Source organism: Elephantulus edwardii, unplaced genomic scaffold (genome assembly GCF_000299155.1).
Source record: "Elephantulus edwardii isolate Elephantulus edwardi_28Jun2011 unplaced genomic scaffold, EleEdw1.0 scaffold00001, whole genome shotgun sequence".
In the NCBI taxonomy this organism is placed as follows: Eukaryota; Metazoa; Chordata; class Mammalia; order Macroscelidea; family Macroscelididae; genus Elephantulus; species Elephantulus edwardii.
In genome coordinates, this window is record NW_006399751.1 from 1,127,417 (window position 1) to 1,151,065 (window position 23,649).

The following is a 23,649-nucleotide window of genomic DNA, read 5'->3' on the forward strand; positions in this document are numbered from 1 at the left end:
GTGAGAAAGGCAGGGACAACACTGACACTAAAGTTAACTCCGCAATAAAGGATATACCTTTAACTTGCTGGTCTGTCTAATACTTCTCTAAATCTGAACATTCACATTGAGACAGACTAGGAAGAAGGATTGGCCATCCACTTCTGAAATAGCAGGCCTCTGAAAACCCTATGTACAACAGAACACACATACATTTCCCACATTATGTAGTATTTTTTTGAAACCGCTGTTCCTGAGTGCTAGCTACTATTTCATTGTGTGACTGTATCACGATCTCTCAATCCATTTATTGGATGATGGACACTTGGGTTGCTTCCATGTTCTTACATTTGTGAATAGCGCTGCCACGAACATAGTTGCACAGTAAATCTCTGTTGTGTCTCAGCTCTTCCATTGGGCTTGTGAGGCTGTAAATCTTCCCAGAAAAAGACTGCCTTATCCATCTTCCTAACAGCAGCTAGCAGACTCAAACTTCTAACCTTATAGTTAGCAGCCTGCCTGGTATGCAATGCACAATGCAAACCATAGCTCCTTTCTCAGAAGCAGAAACCCTCAAATCTTTTATTTAAGCAAATTTGATGGGGGTTCTGTATTTTATAAAGAACTAACCCTTAAACAAAGCAATGCAAAACTCATTGCTGTAGACAGCTGACCCTCCAGCAGGTTTCAGAGGCTGTAAATCACACAGGAGGAGACTGCCCATCTGTGTCCTGGGGAACAGCTAGCAGATTCAAATTGCCTGCCTTTGGGTTTCCCTACGAGGCCTCCAGAGCTCTCTAAAATACATATGATGAGTTTAAACATCATTTTAAGGCAATGGAGAGTCAACGAAGGCTATGAAACCAAAGTGGATACTAAAATGAAAAGTCAGAACGCCTTACTTTAAAATACATTTCGCTATGATTAGTCAATATTCCCAGAGCAGCAGATCCAAGTCCTGTTATTCTAAGGAGGGATTTGGGTGTAAGAGTGGACTGGCATTGCTGGGCTTGAAGAGACCCAGGGCCACCCACACCCACCTGGTTCGGTAAATTTCCTTCCCTCTGAACAGTGTCCGAGAACTTGGCCCCTCTGGCAAGGCCGGCCTTGTAGAAGCTCTCGCTCTCTCTGGATCTTGTGTATTTAATGAGATTGGTTCTGTTAAAGAAGCAAGAGTTCATGGTGAGGTTGAAATGGTGACATTAGACGCTTCCTGTCTGTCTGCTCACAGGGCCTGTGCTCTTGGGAACAGGAGAGAAGGCTCTTCTCTGTCTGAGACAGCAATGGTTACACAATCGGCTTGGAAATCCCATTTAATAACCATGCAAGAACTCTGTAGTAGCTATACTCATCATATAGAATCCACAAGGATATTAAAAATTACTGTGGATTGACACAGTAACCAGGGTAATGGGGGTAGGGTTGTTGGAGTTAGTGAGACTGGCTCAGGATAGGGCAGAGTTCAGAGCTATTATATATCAAATTGCTGAAAGTCTTCTTGAGACTCGATGGCACGTGACAACAACATCATGAGAAAAAGAATACTTTTCAAATGTTTACGTGAGTAAAGCATTATGTGGAGAAGTATTTTTAGACATATAATCCTTGACCTCAACACTCTTGGCACCAGCAGTCAGGAAATCAAAATATGGATTGCACTGGGAAAATCTGCAGCCAGGGACCTTTCCAGAGTACTGAGAAGTGCGTTGGTGGTATAGTGGTGAGCACAGAGCTGCCATCCAGACTACTGAAAAGCAACGATGTCAGTTTAGAGACTAAGGTGCAGCTGATGCAGGCCATGGTCTTCACAATTACTTGTTGTGAATCAGAGATCTGGACAATGACTAAGGATGGCAGAGGAAGAATCAATGCCTTTGAGTTATAGTGCTAAGAAGAGTACTGAACATGGACTGCTAAGAGAACAAACAGGACTGTCCCGGAGAGGGTGAAACCAGGCTGCTCCTTGGAGGCGAGGATCTTGGTGCTCTCTATCATACTTTAGGCTAGCTCTGCTGGCCTAGCGGCAAGAAGCTGTGCTGCAATCCTGAAGCTATGCAGTTTGAGGCCACCAGCTGCTCCATGGGAAAAAGATGGGCAATCTCCTCCTGTGTGAATAACTGCTTCTCAAAACCCACTGGAGGGTCAGCCATGTCTCGGTTCCAGCTCGTCAGTACACAATAACAACAACAACAACATCATCATCATCATACACTTTGGGCACGTGGCCAGAAGGGACCGGTCCTTGGAGAAGTACATCCTGCTCGGGAGTGTAGGGGGCCGGCACAGGAGAGGAAGCCCCCGGATGACAGGGACTGAGGCAGTAACTGGGGTAATGGGGCAGTTGTGTTGGAGAAAGGGTAGGGTAGGCTTTGGAGCTGATGTACATAGGGTCGCTTCAAGTCACAGGCAACTCAACGGCACATAACAACAACCACCAAAATCCCCAGCCTAACCTCAACACGATGGACTGACACAGTGACTGGGAACATCATGACAGCAGACACAATTCCAAGCAGAAGCGTTCAGGCCTGTTCAATGAAAACATGTTACACCCCTGATAGCAGTTAAAAATCCTCGCAATCTAGAGTCAGAACACGAGTGTTCAGAGCCCAGATCCACTGTGATTGCCCACACAATCCTGGGCAAGCAATTTCTAAACCTGAGCGATCAGATTGGCCGAAGTAAAATGTACGACGAACGTTTTTTGTAAAACGTGAAGCACAGGGGAGCTCTGGTGGCCTAGTGGCAAGGAGCTGCAACTACAATCCCAGAGGCACACGGTTCAAATCCACCAGATGCTCTGCCGGGAAAAGGAGGGACAATCTCCTCCTGTACCAGTCAGACCTGATTTGATGGTACACTCACTCACACACACACAAAAAAAAAAATTAAAAAAAAAAGTGAAGCACTAGTTTTGTGAAATGTGAAGCCCAGTTAAGGAAATCCTTGCCCTACCCTTTCTTCTGATGAATGGGGCTCTCTCCCATCAGCCTGTAGAGGGTGTACTTGAAGTCAATGACACCCTGGTTTTCTATGGTGAAGGAGCTGCTTTTCCGAGTGCCACAGGTCAAAGCCCCAAAGTTGATGATGGTGGAAGGGCTGATGCTGTATTTGGAGAAGACGGCATTCACGGAGAACTTGATGGGGATGTGGGCGACGGCCTCACCGCCTTCCGAAATGTTAGGCTCGATAATCTAGAAAGGGGAGAACATTTGGGATGACACTTGGTACCGGCTGTGTGCGGCCTTTCCGTGGCTGGCTACTCTGTCTGTGCCTTCCATCGCTGATGTGAAGCCACGTTACTATTTCATTCTCGCTCTCTCACTGTGTTAGTTTACTAAGAGCCAGTAGAGAGCGCTTACGGCGCACCAGCCATGGTCAACAGGGAACAGCGCTCTCGCCCACCCTCGGCCCCACTCCTCTTCTACCCTGGACGACTGAACGTTCTGGGCACACCTTCCCTCTGTGGCTCTATTTCTGACTTTCCATGTCCCACCTGACCCACTTTTGGTGACTTACTGGGAGCAATCCCGTGTACCCTCCATCTAGCTGCCACTGTGAATGCCTGGCTAGACCACACAGTCTTCTTTTGGACCAGAGTTCCATCCTGTCACCAGGCCAGCACCCCCTTGAGCTCTCTTACGTTGCAGTGCAGGACGGGCTGGTGATCAATCTTCACTTCCTTCTTGGCACAGAAGACCACCTGGACATTCGTGGGCTTATCCGCTGTGGTGAGAGAGCCCTTCTTGGGTTGGACCAAGAGCATGGAATTCAAGTTGGTCATGGATCTCTCTAGTGAGTCCACAGAAAAGCTGGTGGACAGGAATGCAAAGTCCACGTAAGTCATTATGCAGGGAGCCCAGGACACGAGAGAGGAGACTCTGGTGTTAGGTGTCCACCCCGCCTCTAGCTCTGGTCAAACACTATACAGAATGGTGGCCGTGCGTGCGCTCTGACCATTCCACCTTAACCGGCATTGCCTGGGGCAGGGACTGCTGGAGCTTGAGGCAAAGAGCTAGCACTGGGCTGCTCTGTGCTGGAGCTGTATCATGCAGGAGATCTCGGTCCAACAGGACACGTGACGGGAGATAAAGATCCGCTAAATGAACTCGTGTTTCTCTCCAAAGTCTGAGAGCAGTAGACAGAGGGAGAGTAGTGACACAGAGCTTGCCGCTCCAGGGAGAGAGAGGAAGGGCAGAAGGTTCTGGGATGGGAGGCCAGGGCACAACGGGGTGAGGGGAGAAGTCACAGTGTGACACGGAGGCAGGAGAAAGTCAGAGGGCCTGGAGCAGGAGCGGGAGCACCCGCTGAGGTGGGCCAGCTGGGGCTGCTCCGGGGATCCAGGCCACAGGACCGCTGGCCACCCAGCTTGTGCACGGCCCCTGCGTATCCTCACGTTCCTGCACATCCTTCCAAGGAACCCTGGTCACTGCCTCTGATCTGAGCGTCAAAGCTAAGGCCCAAGTTGTCAACCCAAACAGAGCTAAAAACTGAGACGTTTCCATCAACCACTCCTCTACAGGCACAGAGGCTTGTCTCAGTCGCGCTGGGCATTCAACTTTTTACTGATTAACAATGACACACACACTCTTCTGACTAAACACAGGGTGGAGGTGGGGGCTCGCTAATCCCAGCACTCCTTCAGCTTAAGTAAAACTGTTGCGAAGTCTCTCCTCACACTGTTGGGAGAAGTCCCTTCACCAACTGGGAGTTCTAGGGCAGGACGCCCTTTCATAGAAAAGTGACCAGGCATTAACTGCTGGCACTTCCACCAAGGACAGTATGACCTTGTCTGAGTGACCGTCCCTCCCCATCTGTTACCCAAGCCACCTTCTCTTTGGGAACCTCCTTTGTTAGTTTTTAATCTTAAGAGATGTGCACAAGACAGAACGCTGTCCCGTCAGGCACTAGTGAACTCTCTATGTAATACAATGGCTCTTAGAATGTTTTGTTGTCGTCACTGTTAGATGCCATCGAGTGGCCTGCACAATAGCTCTGAAGCCTGAGTCGTAATCCAGTCTCATTAATTCCTACACACCTACCCCCATCACCCTAGTCACTGTATCCATCCATCCATCTCATCTGGGGTCATAATGTCCTTATTCAAGGACCTGTCCCTCCTTGCAACATGCCCAAAGTACATGAGACGGAGCTTGAAAATCTGTGCCTCTGAGGAGAAACTTAGTTTCACACTCTCCAAGACAGACCTGTTTGTTCTCTTGGCGGCCCAAGTTGTTTTGTTTTTTTAAAAGAAAGAAATACTGGCGAACCCTTCCTTCATATGAAATCTTATCTAGAAGATCAACTCATAAAACAGGTAAGAGCCAGGGGCAGGGCAGGAAAGCCTGAAGCTAGATCTCCAGTCTCTCCAGCCGCTTCCCAGTGGGTCCAGCTTCCTCCAGGGAGCCCTCCAGCATTGCTAGATTTGAGAGCAGTGTGCAAACCTGCTGTCTTGTCGTCAGGTGCTGGCCAGCTGCCTCCGACTCACAGTGCGCCTATGAACAACAGGTCTGACCTTGGCCCTCTCACCCCTTCCTCATAAGCTGTGACTCTTAGATGCTGGCTTTCCTTCCCTTTGAAGCCAAGGACAGTGAGAAAAGCCAGGGTTCCCAAAGTGTCCTTGACTGCTTTTGAAACTCTCTGAGGCAGTCTCTCCTGTGAGTCCCAAGTCTGAAGAGATCCACACTACCTGAATATGATCTCATATTTCCCCCGGTTCTTCAGTTGCAGGGGCTGTCTGATTTCCTCCATGACCCGCACAACCCCGAAATCGAGGCCTCCTTCAGTCCCTGCAGAGGGGTGAGTGGGTGGGGTAGAAATGTTACCCCCTCTTAATGACGTCCACATGCAAAATCCGCAGTGACAAGTCAAAAGACTTCATCTTCTGAAAACTCTGTGGCTAGGAAAAGCTCTCGTAAGTGGCTGAGTTTCTGATAATCACCCAGGCTCTCTGCAGTCACGACTCTGAGAAGAGCTCAGCGCGTTCGTGCCGACGGCCAGCCACGCTCCCTGCAGATGGAGCGGTGGCCGTGTGCAGACGTTGCTGACATCACTCCCGGGCTTGCGCTGCCCTCTGCGGAACTTGGAACTCCACCCGCCACCCCATACCATCACACTGAGAACTTGTAATGGGTGAAAACGGCCCTTTCCCTGCCAGGGGTCGACAGACCTCGGGGGAAGCTGATGTCCAGGGAGATGTCGTAGGATTCTGCGAGGATCACGATGTTCTCCATCTGGACGATGCCAACGAGGTTTTCTGCATCTAAAACCTGGCGCAGTGACAAAGGGTCTCCAGTCAACGCGAGACTCACGGCTCCAGCTGCAGGCACAGTCCCCTCTGGGTTCTCCTCTGATGGCGATCCTGTTCCCTGTCCCTAGAACACCTGAACTGCAGACAGTGGGCAGGACACTGAAATGTCAACTCGGGATCGACTGAGGGGCGATAAAGCGGCCTGTTTGTACTGGAAAGAGCTGCGGGGGCCTGAGCACGGCCTTCCTGCTGGGGACAGCCAGCCTCTGTGCCAAAGCTTGGGGCACACAATTCTCAGTGACACTCATTCATTCAGCAGATGCCTTCTCCTCACTCGGTGACAGGGCGGGACACTGGACATGATGGCAGAGTGGGCTGTGTGGCAGCCCCCACCCTAAGCTTTGTGGACGTTCTAATGTCCAGGACCTGTGAGTGCGACCTTGTTAGGAAGAATGGTCTCCTCAGACATAATTGAAGACTCAAGCCAAGACTGTCCTGAGTGTCCAGGTGGAGACTAAATCCCGTGACAGAAAGCAGAGTCTGGAGATGGTGGCGGAAGGCAGAGACCAGACTGAGTGATCGAGCTACACACCAAGGGGTGTCTGCGGCCCCCAGAAGCTGGAAGAAGCAAAGGAGGACTCCTTCCCGGGAGCTTGAGAGGGTGTGGCCCTCCTGACACCTTGACTTTGGACTTCTGACCCCAGAACGATGAGATGATACATTTGTGCTGTTTGAAGTCACCCAGTTGGTGAAGTGGCCTTAGAGCAGCCACAGGGAATGAACCCAGATGGTGAAGAAGTCAGGTGAAACACTGTCTTCCCGGGGTTCACTACGTAAAGAGGCAGGCCAGTGTCGGAAAGGGCCAGATGCTCTGAAGAATGGCCGACAGGGAGAGTGAGGACAGCTGGCAGAGGACCCGAGATGAGGGGGTGAGGGAAGCCCTGGTGGAAGCAGTGATGTTTAGGGACCTCTGAGGCAGAAGCCAGCTCCCCACTGGGCCCAGGGACAGCACTGCTGGCAGGGATGTGGTATGTGTGGCAAGTCGAGGGGCTGAAGGAGAGAAGAGCAGTGTGACGGGTGGAGGGAGCCGTGGGTATAGCGGCAGCTGAGACCCTGGGCTTTATTCGTTTGCAATGGGAGGCCGGCAGAGTGCTTCATGGAGGAAACTCAACTGATTTGACATTTTAAAGATCCTTCAGGACAATGTGAGGGACAGGCAGAGACCGGGAAAGCAATTTGGAGGCCTCGCACAGGTTCAGAGAAGAGAGGCTGCTGGGGGCCTGAGCCAGGGCCATGGCTGTGTTGATGGAGAAGTGGATGGAAGGAGGCAGGTTGTAGAGGCAGAGCTGACAGCTGACGGGCTGTTGGAGGCGAGGCAATAAGGAAAACGGAGCTTCAAGGATGACTACCTGGTGTCTCTTGGGAGCAACTGGGTGAAAAGTGATTATTTCCTGAATGACTGGGCCTCTGGGCATGAAATCAGGCCTGGCAGCACCCCTCACTGATCCACTCATCTATCTACCCATTCATTCTACATCTGCCGAGTGTCTCTGTTCTCGGCCCTGGGCAATCGCACACCGCTGTCCTACCAATTCCACACGCAGCGACCCTCCGGGACAGAGGGACACTGCCCCCGGGAGTTTCCAAGGCTGTCAATCATCCGGGCAGCTGACTCACCCTTCTCCTACAGAGCGGGTGCTGGGTTCAAACTGCCGACCTGGTTAGCAGCCAAGCATGTTAACCAGTCTATCTCCAGGGCTCTTAACTGGGACGCGAACAAGACTGACATGGCCCCTGCCTCTGAGGAGCTGACAGTCTTATGCAGAGCAAGATAGTGTGGGCTGGTGGCTGTTAAACAGGGTGCAGATGGAAGTGCTGGCTCAAGGAGAGACAGAGAGGAAAGTGTGTGTGTGTGTGTGTGTGTGTGTGTCCTCGCGTGTGTCAGGGAACCCCACCATGCACGCATTTCAGTGACCACATCCAGGATGCGCGGAGACTTACCTCCAGCCGAATGGCTTTCTTGATGGTGATGGGCTTGGAAGGCTGGAAGTGGACCTGCAGGTTGTACTCAGACCTGGGCAGGATGGTCCCCTGGGTCTTCGGTACCGAGAAGTCGTCACCCAGGTGGTCCACGTTGGACACGCGCCAGGACACAGGCAGCAGGGAGACGTTGCGGAGGTGGATGGCCTTGGTTTCTTTCCTGCAGAGACCCAGAGAAGGGCTGCCCGTCAGTCCTCACTGAACGGAAACCGAAAGAAAGTCAAGCCTGTCCTTCTTGTCTGTGTGTCTGTGTTAGCGCTTCATTTCTTCTAGGTCTTCGAGCTTATGGGGCTGGGCTAACTTGTGTGACTTCACTTTCCCCCCTCAGACAAGCTGGCCTGCATTGGCCCAAATGCAACGACTTAATTGTTAAACTGGAGGAGAGTTGTACGAATTCCTTTATGCCCTTTCTCCCATTCATCAACTGTCTGTATTTTTGCTCTCTCGGCTTTGCATTCATATTCACATTCCCTCTCTCATACACAGCCCTGAAACCCTTCCCTCAGCCACTGCAAAGTAAACTTTGCTCCTTGAAGTGTTTCAGTGCATGTTATCTAAGAAGAAGAACATTCATTAAATCCAGAAAATTCAACGTTGATGTGATGCTGTTCTTCCCAATCACAAATACTTTAATACATTAGTATGTGAGTCCACTTAAGATTGCTCCACATTTTACAGAGGCTTATTTTACTTCCCCACTCCCCTCCTCACCCCCAAAGCTCAGAAAGACATATTGATGGTGCCAAAGTCACAGGTTTCATTGCAACACTTGGACCAATCCTCAGACCAGCCGCCCGACACTCGCAGTTGCTATGGGAACATCTGGGGCAGGTCGGGAAACTCTTCCGTTATGTCAGGTAGCTCACTAATCAGTCTGTATCAGGCCACAGGGCCTGCTCGTGAGGAGCAAGGGAGTCGAGCTCCACGTCGTAAGGAAATTCTCTCCCGAGGACGCAGCAGGCAGCCTTCTCTAGAATCATAACACGCCCATGAATGTGAAATCCTTGTCGGGTCTAATCATCTCTGCAGGTCTGTTAATTTCTAGAGCAAAGATTTTTAACTTTTTAGGGCAGTCGGTGACTTTGAGAACCATGAAGACTTGCTCTTTGGAGGAAAAGGTAGGGGAATCTTTGACTCTGCTCAGATCCACCCACTGAGACCAGGCTGTGAATGAAATAGAGTTACTAAGAGCTGTTGGGGAGGAGCTGTGGTGAAGACTTTAAGTTGCTAATCAAGAGGTCTATGGTTTAAATCCCTCCGCTGCTCTGGGGGAGACAGATTCTTCTCAATCGGCATTGGCGCGATGGTAGTGGTTTCGCTGGTTTGAACAATCCCAGCTTACATGGGCTGAGAAGTTTCACAAGAGGCAGACCTGCCAGTGTGGAAAGGGAGAACGTCTTCAGTGAACCAGGCTTAAATGGTCACCTTAGGACTAAATGGCCTCTAGGTCCCTGTCTAGGTCTGCCTTCCGTGAATCATCTAGAGCACTGACCTGCCCAGTAAGAGCCGCTCAAAATGCAACTGCTTCTGGTCCAGCTCCAGCTCAGGGCGGACCCCCAGGCAGCTCAACTTGAAGATGGCTGGCTTGGGGTTCTCCTTGATGCAGCAGACGACGCTGTCTTCAAACACGCCCACCGCAGTTGGGTAGGCCCACAAGGTCAGCAGCTAACGGAAGAGGCCACAGAAAGCAGAGACTTACATCGAGAGGGCTGAGACTTCCCAGCAGGCCTCGACCTCGCCTCTGTGTCAGTGTACCTGCTTCTCGTTGGGTTTCAGAAACATGACGGTGGGCTCCAAGAAGTAAGTGTTCGCTCTGACGTCATTCTGGAAACAAAAGTGCACTTCCACAAACATGGGAGAGTTGTTGAGGATTGTCAGCGTCTCCGTGTTCCCTGGGAAGAGGGATGACTTGTACCTGGAAGGGAGTCGAAGTGGAGACGTGGTTACGAGGACTGAGGAAGGACACGGGTGGAAGGGAGACTGCCGAGGGCACGGCAGTTCAAGGGGACAGTGTGGCTACACCAATGCAGTGGCAGAAGGGTGACCAGGGCCGCGGCGTTGTGTGGACTTGACTCTGATCGCACCACAGGCCTCACACACCGTGGTCTGGCCTCCCTTTCCCCAGCCTCAGTGAGACGTTCTTTCTGTTTCTCATCCTGTTCTTTCTCTTCTCCAGTAAATAGTTACTGAACAGTTGAGGGGGTGAGTCAATGAATGAACAAATGCACTTTCTCAGGGCTCCCAGTGGCGGGCTGCACCCCAACTGGTCTGTGTTTTGCACTCTATGAAGAATGCAGGCAGGGAAGCCTGGAGGGGCAGATGTTAAACACGCATGACAAAGCAGGTATGCACCCTTCCGCCAAGTCTCCCCCTTCCACCCAGACATTCACCTCTCCTGGTACAAGGCAGTACAGCTTAGCGGATGGGGGTCCTGGGGTCGAACAAACCCGGTGTGACTCAGCACGGTCAATACATGTTCATACTGTTATCATTCTTACAGACTTGGGACTAGCTGATGATGTTATTTGCTGTCAAGTCAAAACTACCTCCTAGTTGGCCCTCCCGAGGGGTTTCAGAGATGGTTAATTGCATGGGGGGAGACTGCTCACCTTTCTCCCCCAGAGCAGTGAACAGCCTGGACCCACGTATGACTCAGGAGCCCAAATGAGGGCCTTACATCCACCTTGATAAAACACAGCACTTACTTGTCTCTTGATTTTCCACAAAGCAGTGGCCCGAAGTAAAATCTGTCCATGCTTGTAACATATTTCTTAAAGACGATCTCATGTGACTTCATGTCGTCCTTGCGCTGCGGGAACACCACCCTAAACGCCAGCAGAGAGGTTCCTTGTTAGGGTGAGGCTGACAGTGCATGTTTGATGCCTTCCTGAAGCCAACACTTCCTGGTCAGCTAAGGGGCCGAGCAGGTGTCTGGAGACCAAGTGACTCTTAGTTTGAGGGTCAGGTTGAGCTTTTACTCCCCCCGATGCGTGAAGCCAGGAGCTGCCATCATTTTAGACTTCAGCAGCTGGCAGGGAGGGCCAAGGGGGCGGCACTGCATTTCCTGTGCTACTGCTTCCAGCTAGAAAAATCCTTATTGTTGTTATGTAGCATTAAGCTGGAACCAACCTGTAACTTCCAGAACTATGGGATAATACCTGTTTCTAAAAACCTCTCTTTTGTTATTGTAGCTCTAGGAAATAAAAATATCTATTAACATATTATTATTATTATCACCATTTTCTTCACATTAATTTGGGAATGTCACAAGGTACTTACTCTGTCATTTCTGCAACTCTTAGTCTACATCCCAGGTCCCGAAGTCCAATACAAGAGGGTCTGTTGCTGTTCTAGTTCCATGTTATTATTAGAGCCATCTTATTCAAAGTATTATGGGGGGGAATAAAAATGTACCTTGGTCACCATTTCTTTGACAATCCTATACATGCTTACTTTGGGTCTTGGCAGATGTATGGATAAGTGCAGGTGCCTTTGCAGCAAAGCTGGTACTGCTGCCGACTTCCAAGGATCTCAAAGTTGAAAATCTGCTCAAAGTCCCCGAGATCACATGAGGAGAAGTGCACTCGCAGAGCCACCTCGCCATTGGCTGGCACGATCCAGCGGAAATGATTCAGCCTGCCAAGGACCAAGGAGCCTTTTACAACGAGAACGTGTCCTTGTGGCCCAGAAAGACCCAAGAGTTGGCTGGAAGAAGCCCTGTCCTGTTGAGTTAGGTGTGGGCAGGTCACGGTGACACTCTGGCAGGTCAGCCTAATCCTCTTTGGCGCTGTGACACCCAGGACCTCAGCTTTGGGGGCGCAGCGCCCACCCCCACCTTGCCTTCCTGGAGGCCCACCTGATGAACTTCTCCTGGGAGTGCTGCCCAGTCAAGCTGTTCTGGTCGACCTCTGACAGAGGTGCAACGTTCCCCGAAGCTGCTCCGGAAAGGCTCTTCTTGTTAACGGCTCTGCGCTTGTCTTTCTGAGAGTCCCGGGACTGCTCTGATTTCTCTTTCTGTTTCTGTTTGTTGGCTTTAGATGAGGTGGTCTGCTCCTCCTGGGACTGAACGAAAAATGAACACGTGGTAACAAATGCACAAGAACAAAAGACCTGGGGGCTCTTCCCATCTATATGTGGGTCCAGGGTGACACCCCCTACCCTGCTCTCCCCAGTGCCCTGTGCCCCAAGGAAGAGGTCGACCAGAGCTGGTAAAGCAGGGCATCATGTTTTCACAGCACTGCTAAGCCCCTTGCCCGCTGCTGTCTGCCTTCCAATTCCTGATTTATTCTAGTGAGTTTTTATTTATATATATGTTCTTTATATCCACACACACATTTTCCCCAGTTTTTTAATTATTTTAAGCAATCTGTCATAATGAATAAATTCTAATTTATTAATATTTTTTAACCCTTTTTAAAAAAATTGTGGTTTTAGTGAAAATTTATAGGTACCTTGGGTTTCCATCCATCCATCCATTCATTCATATACATTTTCCTCCCTTCCCATCCCCGCCTCTCTCCCCTAATTCACTTTGCAACACGTCTTGTTCCAGATTAGAACTGTCATACACACAGTGCCTAATTATCCATTCTTTCAGACAGTCTTTCTCATCACCTATTCCAGTGCCGTGTCTACTATCTATCAATTGTCTTCCAATTCCCCTTCTCTGTGTGTCCATCCTATTTTTATAACAGTGGTCCTATGCAGTGTCTGTCCTCTTGTGACTGAGATATTTCACTCAGCATAATGTCTTCCAGACTCATCCATGTTGTGTAGTGTTTTACAATGCTGTGTAATATTCCACTATGTGAGCGTACCACAAATTTTCTATCCATTTGTTTGCTGATGGGTACTTGGGTTGCTTCCACCTCTTCACTATTGTGAATAATACTGCAACAAACACGTGTGTGTATACAATCAGTTTGTATCACAGCTCTGGTTTCTTTACGTTATACCCACAACAGTAGGAGAGCTGGGTCAAATGGTATGTCTATTTCCAACGTTTTGAGGAAGTGTCAGACTGCCTTCCTTAATGGTTATACCACACTTTATTATTTTCTGACTTTTCATTTATTTATAAGGTTTAAATTCTTCTTCCTTATTTGGTAGGGGGAGCTCTGGTGGCCTGCTCTGCAGGGTGTGTCCCTCCCTCGGTGCGGGGCGTTAAGAGTCAGCAGCGACTTGAGGGAAGTGAGTTTGTGGTTGTTTTAATGTCGACTTTTTATTTTGGATTTGGCGAGAAAGAACTTCAACCAGACAGACTGACACAGTAACTGTCCCAATGGGCTCGAGTATGTCAGAGGTCACGAGGATGGAACAGGACAGGAGAGGGGTCAGATCTGTTGTTCACAGGGCTGTTACAGGTCGTACCCAACACAACAGCACCTAACAACAGCATAAATGTTGAAGACATAGTCCAACAAACATTAGGTTCAATAGTTCTTCTTGGTTAGCCCTATTTGGATTATTCTTTTTTTTTTCTTCTGAAACTTTAGAAGTACGTTGCAGACATGATGACACTCTATCCCTAAATACGTTAGTCTGCATAGCTTCTGAGGATAGTTTTCTACACCACTGCAAGACCACGGTCCCAACTAAGAGAAGCAAATGGAATTCGATACCAATTGGCCCAGCACAGTCTATACGAAAAATGTCCCATGTGTCTTGGGTATGATTTTACTATCCATCCTCCCCCCAGTAAATACTGATGTTTTCTTTATTGGTTTTGTGATGTTTCCTTTGTCCCTTGTCAACTGGGAACCTCTCTCCCCACCACACTGACTTATTAGAGAGATCAGCTCCTCTCTCCTGCGGGGCAGTCCACACTCCGAGCTGTTCTGGCTATTCTCACGGTGCCTTTGAACTTACTCCTTTCCTCCCTGTAGACTAAATATTAAAGCCGGAACAGATTCACAGGTGATCTTTGTACTTTCTACTCCATCAGAGCAGCAGACAAATCAAGTCGGGATGACCCGCTCTCACAGATAAAAGTCAAGTCCACGTGGCAGGGTGCCCTCGAGACCCCTCTAATGTGGAGCAGGCCTCGCTCTGTAGTCAGCACACCATGCGCGTACGGAGCTCTGCTTCTGCGCACGCGTCCTGTTCGCCATCTCTCCTCCACCGTTTACGAGTCGCTGGGGGCTCCTAATCGGTTAATCCACTGTGCGTAACAATCCGGCCCTATTCTAATTCTTCAGTCTCAGTGGCCGTTCTTTCAGATGGTGACAGTTCCCTTGTCAGCCACTGTAAACTTCAGTTTCTCCTAAAGAACTCCCTTCTTCTCAATGGCCAAGCTCTAATGCCAAACTGCAGGAAAGGAGGGCCTCTGACTGACGGTGCTGGAGAAGAGTTCTGAACACTCTCTGGGCTTCCAGAGGAGCAAACACATCTGTCTTGGAGGAAGAGCAACCAGTGTGTTCTTTAGAGACAGGGAGGGGGAAACTTCATCTCACATATTTGGGTATGTCGTCAGGAGATGCTAGTCCTTGGGAAGAGGCATTACGCCAGGAAAGATGGTCGGTGAAAGGAGGGAGGCTCCGGACGAGGTGGACAGACCAGGGGACTGTAACAAAGGGCTCGAACCTGTCAGAGACTGTGAGGATGGCACGGGGCTGGGAAAGGTTATCTGTTGGTCACAGGGTTGCTGTGACCCGCACCAGCACGATGACATCTAACAGCAGCAACATCCTAGTGAGGGGGGAGCCCTGGTAGTGCAGTCGCTTAAGCACTGGGCTGCTAACCAGAGGATGGTGGCTTGAATCTACTGGCTGCTTGGGGGTGGGGTGGGGGGGTGGATTAGAGTTTCCTCTTGGAAAGATTTAAAACCCGGGGAATCCAACGGAAGGTCACCACGCACTGGAATCACCTCGGCAGCAGTGGGGTTTGGGGTTTATCCTAAGAAATTAGAAAGTCTCTCTGTCACTTTTTTACACACATGCTTCCTGCATATTCTTGCAGTCAAATATACTTTTGCTTGTCACTTTTTTCTATTAAGTTTATCTATAATTCTATCTTTTTAAACATTTCTTTTTCTTTTAAAGTATTTTCATTCAGGAGTCACTTGTGTGCATTATGTAAAGAAAGACAGTAGACAGGACCTGACGGAAATGCCCCATCTTCTCACGGCAGTACCCTGAGCGTGCGCTCCTCTCCAGGGCGCCTTGTGCTCTCTCCACTCGCTCTCGGTAGCTTTGCGCCCTGTTGGAAGGATGCCTACGCCTTGAAACACATTCTTAGTGGCTTTTCAAAACCCCCATGGGGTTGCAAAAGGTTGAGTGATGACAATTTTTTTAAGTCTCTCTTGGAGGGAATAAGACAAGTCCCATCCTGGGGAGATACAGATCGGGGTGCTCCTGCCAGTTCCTCAGGCTGGACCCCCTTGTCTAGAGAAGTCTGGGGAAAAACTTACTTCTTTGAGCATGAAAAAAAAAATCAAACCTACTGCCTACGAGCTTGCAAGCAGGAGTGGCATCCACTTCCATAATAGCTTGTCTCTGGAAACCTTATGAACTGGGAGAAAGGTCGAAAGTTGAGAGAGAGAGAGCAAGAGAGCGAGCGCACACGCATGCAGTTGGCCTAGCGGACAGAAAGTCATGCTCCAAAGCCAAAGCCCTCAGGCCTGCCTTTGTTTTTGGTAAAACATTGAGCAGTTTGTAAAGAGCATCAAGGACATGGAGAAGAATAACAAAACAATCTTTTCTAATGCACAAAGGGAACTGAAAAAAGAACTAGATGCACTGCAAAAGAAAATGTTAATAGACGCTCATAAGCAAGAGGTGGCAAATGTTCGCAAGTCTATTGAGTCCCTGTTAGCTTGATGATTCTTTGAAGGAAGAACATGTCTCTAAGGAACATGACACAGTTCTAACATGAGCTGCATTAAAATACATTTGCTATTAAACATCCTAGTTTAAATTAAAAAAAAAACCATTCTTTCTAGGTCGTGCAACCCTGGTCTGTCCACTTGCTGTACAGAGGTAACTCATGGTTGCTGTGAAGCCAAACACTGCACCTCCCTGCTCCCTGCCATCCTCTGGGCCAGGCCAGGAGCTCACGACCTCGCCTGCTTGTCCACGTGTTACCTTTGCATTGACTGAGGGTGAGGACAGCTCTGTTTCGGCCTCTGTCTCTTTCTTATCCTCCAATGAGGAGAGCTCGTCTGATTGTGGACACACAAAGACGAAGCACTTCAGGATGTCTGCTGGGGCCAGAGGCAGGCGCTTCACAGGGTAGGGGATGACCGAGAACAAGGTGGGAGGCGGGATGGGTGGTCCAGAGGACCCCAGGCCCAAGATGTCCAGGATCTAAAAGAAAAGGGCATTGTTAATTTCTTGACAGATGAACCTCAAACAACTCATGTGTGTGAACACTGCTCAGACCTCCGCCAGGCCCTCCCCGCAGCATTCCTGAGAGCTATGCCCAGGGCCTGACAGCTCTGCTCCCTCCAGACTCCAGCCGGCCTTCTCACAACTGTTCAACTGCCATACTTTGCAACTGGACTGTAAACCCCATTAAGACAAAACACAGGGCAACAGCACTCAATACACCTGCACTGGATGTAAAGAGACCAGCTCTCAAGATCCTGGTGTGTGCAGTAGAGAGCTGTCCCACCCACTTTCAGTGTCTATGTTAACTTTCCATTTTGCTTTAAGCCTGTTGTCCCTCTAAAGGTGAAAGAAAGTTCAGACTGGAACAGCAGAGACAGAAACGACAGTTCTGGGGTGAGGTCAGAGGTGAGAAGCCAGAGTGAATCGTGACGAGGCAGGGGTGTTACTCCTGTTCTTGCAGGTCATTCATTTCACTATGGCACATAAAGGACAATGTCTTTCCTGCACGGCCCAAAGATCTACCAGCAACTTCTTCCCAGCATGTAAAGACCACCTTCATCTCAATCCAGCGTATGATCCCTGGATTTAACTGCTACCATCACAACAGGAAATGTCATAGCCCACCGAGCAGGCAGCTAGCTTCAGACACAGAGAGAGCCATGCTGAGGTCAGGCCGCTAAAGGCATTTCTGGACTAACCTCGTGGCTGGAGCTAAGTCTTCAGGATTTAGAATGTCAGTGAGGAAGGAGGTGAACAATGTGTCCCAATTACTAGATGCCCAAAGCCAGAGGAAGGCTCTAACTTACTGCTTAGAGTGTGGAAAGCAGAAAACAAGTCAAAAGGATGCCCTTGGCTCTAAGTGAGAGGACGTTCTTGGCTACAAAAGCATAAACTAAGTGGAGTTGATGCTGTGTTTACGGTAGCACTACGACCCAGTCATGCCCAGCTCTGTCCTTTTTTGGCAATCACCCTGGTCCTTCCCTCGGTGCTCACTCATCATGTATCCTACTCTTTCAGGCTCTATTTCCTACCTCCTAATCCTGCACCTAGTTTCTGGTGAACTAAAGCAAGAACCAGAAGACTGCAGACGGAATCTGACTGGGTTTCCTAAATACAGTTTTATTGGAACATAGCCAGGACCATCTGTTTACATATTGCTGATTGTTTTTATTGCCTAGAAAGGCAGTGTTGCTACAATAAAAGCTGCATCATTTGTAACTTAAAGTATTCTTGTTTGGTACCAATGCTCCTCCCTAAAACAGGACCCAATACAGGTGGCTTCTCCTGAGGTCAGTGGGATAACGGACATCTGTGGAACTTTCTATGGCTTTCCATCAGACAGAAAAAAGTCCTTTAGGTTATTGTCTTGCATCTCTGGGGTCACTGTAGATGAATGGAATTCAGGGGAAGGTGGAGAGAAACACCTCTACACTGACACACACTCTACATGACAACTATTCATGCCTGTACCTGGTCTCTTTTGGGAAGTCTGTCGTTCTCCAGGGCCTGCTTCCAGTTCAAACCTTCCAGGTCAGGAGTCTGGATGGTGATGAAGGGCACGCCCAGGTCCTTCTTGCCCTCATGGTCTTCCTCCACGTCCCCCTCGCCCCAGTCGCTGCGCTCCTCCATGGCCCGGAGCTTCTCCAGTCGCTCCCTCTCGGCCTTCTCCCGCTCCAGACGTTCCCTCTCGGCTCGTTCCTTCTCCAGGCGCTCCCTCTCTCGGTCCTTGCGGCCTCTGCGCCCGCTTGATGGGACCTGGCGCTGGTCGTCCTGCTCGTGGGGCGTCTCCTCGGCCCCCAGGTGAGGCTGCTGAACACCTTGCTTGCGGTCCCAGAAGATAAGGATGCTTTGGATTTCCTTTAAGTTCAGCTCATAGTTCTTGAACCCTTGAGCCAGCTGTCTGTCTGAGTCCTTCATGACATAGTCCTTTTCACTTTCTTCCTCTTGGACCAGAGGAATCCCAGTGTAACTGTAATCAGCAGCCTGGGGCTTTCTCTTCTTTAGGTCTTCCTTCTCCGACAGTCCCTGCTCTTTGAGAGACACTTTCATGTCAACGGCCTCCGGCTTTGCGTCTGTTTTGGAAAAAGTTAGAACCTAGAGGACAAAACCATACGATAGTCTTTTAAGGGCGAGGAAATGGCAACAGGGGAAGGCATGAGGATGCTGTGCTTCATAAGGACGCCTCACAGGGGGCCTCTTGTGAACACTAGGGTTGTACCCAAGCATCATCTCCGGAGCCACTACCAAAATATCCATTCTCTGGTCCTTCTACCATCAAGCTGGCTGGCACCTGGCATCAAGCATTCTCACACAGCTGTCTAGGTGCTTTGATATGGGGGTGACATGGGGTGATTGCTCAAAACAGTTCTCCTAGCCGTTGGCTTTGACTTTCACCACATGACTGTGTGGGAACTTGAAATGGGAAGTGTATAAACGAACCATGGTATTGGTCATGTTCACCATCCCACCCCGTTCAATTGTGCGGGTTTAGCCGCAAAGATGGAAATCTCACTACCAGCGAGGAAAAAGAAGCCGAGGGTGCAGTGTGCATCCTGTGGGGCCAGAGATTCCTGTCAGACCGGGTTCCACATGAGACTGGTAGCAGCCTCCAGAGAGAATAAGAGACTGGTATGAGACAGAGCTGACATGGGACGGCTTTGCTACCACTTGCCGGAGGACTGAAGGAAGACGCTGTAACTGGCAGCACTCAGGGCACTAGGTAACACTGACCTAGGCCATGAGCCTGAAGGGCAAAGGGACAGCGAGCTGCTTGAGAAGCTGCCTTGACTGAGGAATTGTATCTTGCTGTCAACTTGAACTGTAACCTGTTAGTTTTCCTAATAAACCCCTTAACAGTGAGGGTGGATCTTTGAGATCTGTGCAGTCATTGCAACGGATTTTGGACCCTACAGGAAAGCAGTTTGTTTGGGGTTGGAATTAGCAGTAGGTGTGAGTGGCCCTGGCTGACCTCATGGGCACTGGTTTTGGTCTGTGGATGTTCCTGATGGAGAATGTTCCCCTCTGTGAAGTTAACAGGGCTCAGAAGCAGCTGACCCCGTGCTGTTCTTACTCTAGGTACAGATACGCAGTCCTGGTCAACAGCCTCCCTCCGGCAGTTGTCTGGTCAACATGACTCTGGCACTGGCCATAGAGGACTGTGGTCTTTTCACAGCTGCACTGACCCAGGTGAGGCCTTTGCTCTCTGCCTCACCTGATGAGTAGGGGGAGAACTAGGAATCTCATAGGACTAAACAGAGGACAGACAGACAGGACGGCAGAGGACAGACAGACACGACAGCAGAGGACAGACAGACAAGATGGCAGAGGACAGACAGACAGGATGGCTGAGGACAGACACAACGGCAGAGGAAAGACAGGACGGCAGAGGACAGACAGGACGGCAGAGGACAGACACGACGGCAGAGGACAGACACGACGGCAGAGGACAGACAGACAGGATGGCAGAGGACAGACAGGACAGCAGAGGACAGACAGGATGGCAGAGGACAGACACGATGGCAGAAGATAGACAGACAGGACGGCAGAGGACAGACAGGATGGCAGAGGAAAGACACGATGGCAGAAGATAGACAGGACGGCAGAGGACAGACAGACAGGACGGCAGAGGACAGACAGGATGGCAGAGGATAGACAGATAGGATGGCAGAGGATAGACAGACAAGGCAGTAGAGGACAGACAAACAGGACCAGGACGGCAAAGAACAAACAGGGCAAAGTTCAGATCTGTTGTTCACTTACTACGAGTTGTGGTCAACTGAATGGCACCTAACAAACAACCATGAGCTACTTTAATGTTAATGAGTTTGAAAGAGATTGACTTTTTTAAGAGAATAATATGAATAAATAATCAGACTAAGAAGTAAATGAAATTCAAAGACTTTAATCTTTAAAGAAATTGATTCTATAATTTAAGGCATATACCTAAGACAATATCAAACCTATCAATTTTATAGTCTACAAAGACTTTAAAGATTAGATAATGTACTTGATGCAAAATCGTCTGTAGCAGGAAAAAGAGGAAAAGCTCTCCAACTTATCTGATAAAGCTCATGTACCACCGATATGAAAACAAATGAAGGACAGTATAAGAAAAGAAAATTACAAACCAATTTCATTTGTCAGCATGGTGACAAAAGCCTTAAGCAATATATTAAAAAACTGAAACAAGGGGAGCTCTGGTGGCCTACTGGCAAGGAGCTGCAACTACAATCCCAGAGGCGCACGGATCAAATCCACCAGATGCTCTGCCGGGGAAGGAGGGACAATCTCCTCCTGTACCAGTCAGAGCTGATTTGACGGTACACTCACACAAAAATAATAAAATAAAATAAAATAAACCCTGAAACAAGCCATACCCTTAAAACAGACTAAATTATGACCTAGGAGGATTAACACTTGGAGGATGAAGATGGTTAAATAATAGAAAATCCATGGATATGACATGGCTTTATGTGTGGTCAGATTAGAAAAGAAAACCAAACACGATCACAGCTCTGGATGCTGAGAAACTATTTGATATAACACAACATCCCGAAGTAGGAAAGTGGAACACAGTACAGTATCTCCAAAATCCATCCGTACGAAGGCCTTGAGAAGCCACAAAGGCAGTGGAACTGTCTACGCCTTTGGTTGGGAGAGGAACAAACCACAGAGCAGTGGGCCCAGAATTTGGGGCTGAGAAGATATTCCGGAAGACTCATGGGCTGGGGTTCAAAAATTGGCCTTGAGTTCTGCCACATTAAAGTTGAGTTTGGTAACTCTCCAGCGACTTAGGCCAGGACTCCAAAAGGCCGTATTCTAGGAAGAAGGGTGGGGTAGAAATGGACTAAGCCCCCCGTACTAACGTTCAGCTTCAGTGATACCCCCCACCCCCCGATCCCTGATTAAATGAAGCCTGACTCAAATGATAATTCTCTCTGGAGGGAGCTAACAGTACCGAGACCTCGAAATGCACTTGAATTATGCTCCTGGTGAAGAACGCAGGGCAGACTGTGAGCAGAACAAACAAGCCTTTCTCAGCAGGAGTGCAGCCAGAATGCCCCTTAGCAGCAAAGTGGCGAGAGAGACATCACGTCATGTCACGTCACATACTCGGAATATGTTGTCAGGAGGCACCAGCCCCAGGGGCGGGAGCAGCGGCAGTGAGGACGGGGCAGTGCTCTGCTCTCACATCTGTGAAGGTGCTACGGGCTGGACTCAGCTTGATGACAATGAAGACCTAGGATGACAGCCCTGTCCAGAAAGGGGCCAGAGGAGTGGCTGAGAAAGAGAACAGCACAGGAGACAGAGCGCGCTCAGGATGCAGAGAGAAAGAACACCGAGGAGGGGCCAGTCCTCAGGCACAACACCTGCAGAAGGAAAGCCGGCAAGTCGGGGGGAACCGCGCATGCGGGATCTGGGAATGGACACGCTGGACTTTGGGTGTGAGGGGTGGTGGAGTCAGAAGCAGGTTAGAGGAGGCTGAGGCACGGCTGGCAGGTGAGCGGAGACAGCTCCTCAAAGGAGAGAGGAGAAATAGGGTGGTCATCACAGGTGCCAGGGCTGACTGAGGAGTCCTGAAAAGGAGGTGTGTGTTCACACTGGGGCGTGAGAACATCCCGGAGGAAGGAAGCCTCAGATGATCCAAGAGACAGACCTGCAGAGGAGGCAGGAGGCCCTCTGAGCTGTGTTCTTGCCAGTTTTTCCTTTTCACTTCAGTCTCCCTCTGGAACTTTCATGCACTTTCTGAGAATACCTGATCTTAGCACATTTTCCTGAACTAAAGATTTTTCCAGACCAGGTACCTTCATTCCAAGAGGAGTCTCAAGGAGTTGTCCTGGGAAAAGACGGTCTGTGCCTTGTGTTAAGTTCACATGGTATATGCACATGGGCACGGCCCCGATGCAGCCTTCCCCCAGATCAACCAAGTACACGCCACGCCACACCGGAAAGGGACCTGCCTGGGTCCTGAAGGGGAAGCTGCGGAGGGTGCCGAAGTCATACCAACTGCAGCTGAGAGCAAAACAAGGGAAACCCACAAAGATGGGCTTCAAACCTCCAAAGAGGAAGCTGGTGGGCATAATTCAGGGCTAACTGGGCTTCCTTTTGATGGGGACAAGCATACTGACCTGGAAGGGTAGCTGGGATGCTTAGCGTCTAGCTTATGATGAGGGTCCATACGCCTTTCCTCCCACCCTCTGCTCCTCCACAAAACCCAAACACTGGAGTGGATTTTCTGGACCCACAGACCCCTGCTGCTGGCCCTGGGCGGGTGGGCCTCAGGCGGCTGTACCTGGCGGCTCACAGTCTGAGCTTTCTTCAGGTGGTTTTCCTCCTTCGGTGGGGCCGCCTTGGGCTTCCTAATCCGGCGCTTCAGCTCCTCCTCTTCCCGCTGCCGCTCGAGCTCCTGCTGCAGCTTCTTTTCCTGCATCTCTCGTGCCAGCCTCTCCTGCTCCCTTCAGTGAACCGAACAAGAGAAAGAGCGTTCAGAGACCCTCCGGCCTGGGAAACCGAGGGGCACTGGCACGGTGGTCTTAGACATAAAAAGCAAGCAGGAGAGAATTAACGAGGACAGATGAGATGGACAGAAATAAAGGACTTTCCCCTAAAAGACCCCCACTGCCATCTAGTCGATTCTGACTCACAGTGACCCCTAAGGACAGACTGGAATTGCCCCATTGGGTTTCCAAGGCTGTGGTATTTGTGGAAGTAGGGTACCCCAGTTTTCTCCCATAGAGTAGCTGGTGGACTTGAACCGCTTATCTTTGAGTTAGAAGCTAAAGGAGCATTTAAGGAGTAAGGAAATGATGGAAGGGTGGGAAGAAGGAAGGAGACATACTATGGCCGACATCTATTTCTGAAGAGTTAGGTATCCAACAATACTTGGATTAAAGCATTTTAACCCAATAAATCTCACTAGGAGAGCTTTGCCCCTGACCTGCGCTCCTGCCCCAGCCACCTTTCAGGAGAGGGGAGGCCAAGGCTGACCATCTGACCATACGCTTGGTGCTGGTGAGCTTTCTGGAACCCAGACGCCCCTTACTGGGCTTCTCA

At 49.8% G+C, this 23,649-nt stretch overlaps 1 protein-coding gene across 1 annotated transcript in view; it reads right to left on the minus strand.

Annotated features, from left to right (window-relative positions):
* The window catches only part of HYDIN (HYDIN, axonemal central pair apparatus protein), a 294,240-nt gene that overhangs the window by 60,133 nt on the left and 210,458 nt on the right, over positions 1–23,649 (minus strand). Inside the window, exons 44-57 of the mRNA XM_006878867.1 lie at positions 22,889–23,051; positions 18,067–18,690; positions 16,351–16,572; positions 12,126–12,331; positions 11,723–11,905; positions 10,975–11,094; positions 10,025–10,184; positions 9,762–9,934; positions 8,231–8,429; positions 6,149–6,248; positions 5,669–5,768; positions 3,623–3,791; positions 2,935–3,173; positions 1,020–1,137 (exon numbers count right to left, since the gene is read on the minus strand). Coding sequence (XP_006878929.1) covers positions 1,020–1,137; positions 2,935–3,173; positions 3,623–3,791; positions 5,669–5,768; positions 6,149–6,248; positions 8,231–8,429; positions 9,762–9,934; positions 10,025–10,184; positions 10,975–11,094; positions 11,723–11,905; positions 12,126–12,331; positions 16,351–16,572; positions 18,067–18,690; positions 22,889–23,051 — 2,776 coding nt within the window. The remainder of the gene's footprint in view (positions 1–1,019; positions 1,138–2,934; positions 3,174–3,622; positions 3,792–5,668; positions 5,769–6,148; positions 6,249–8,230; positions 8,430–9,761; positions 9,935–10,024; positions 10,185–10,974; positions 11,095–11,722; positions 11,906–12,125; positions 12,332–16,350; positions 16,573–18,066; positions 18,691–22,888; positions 23,052–23,649) is intronic.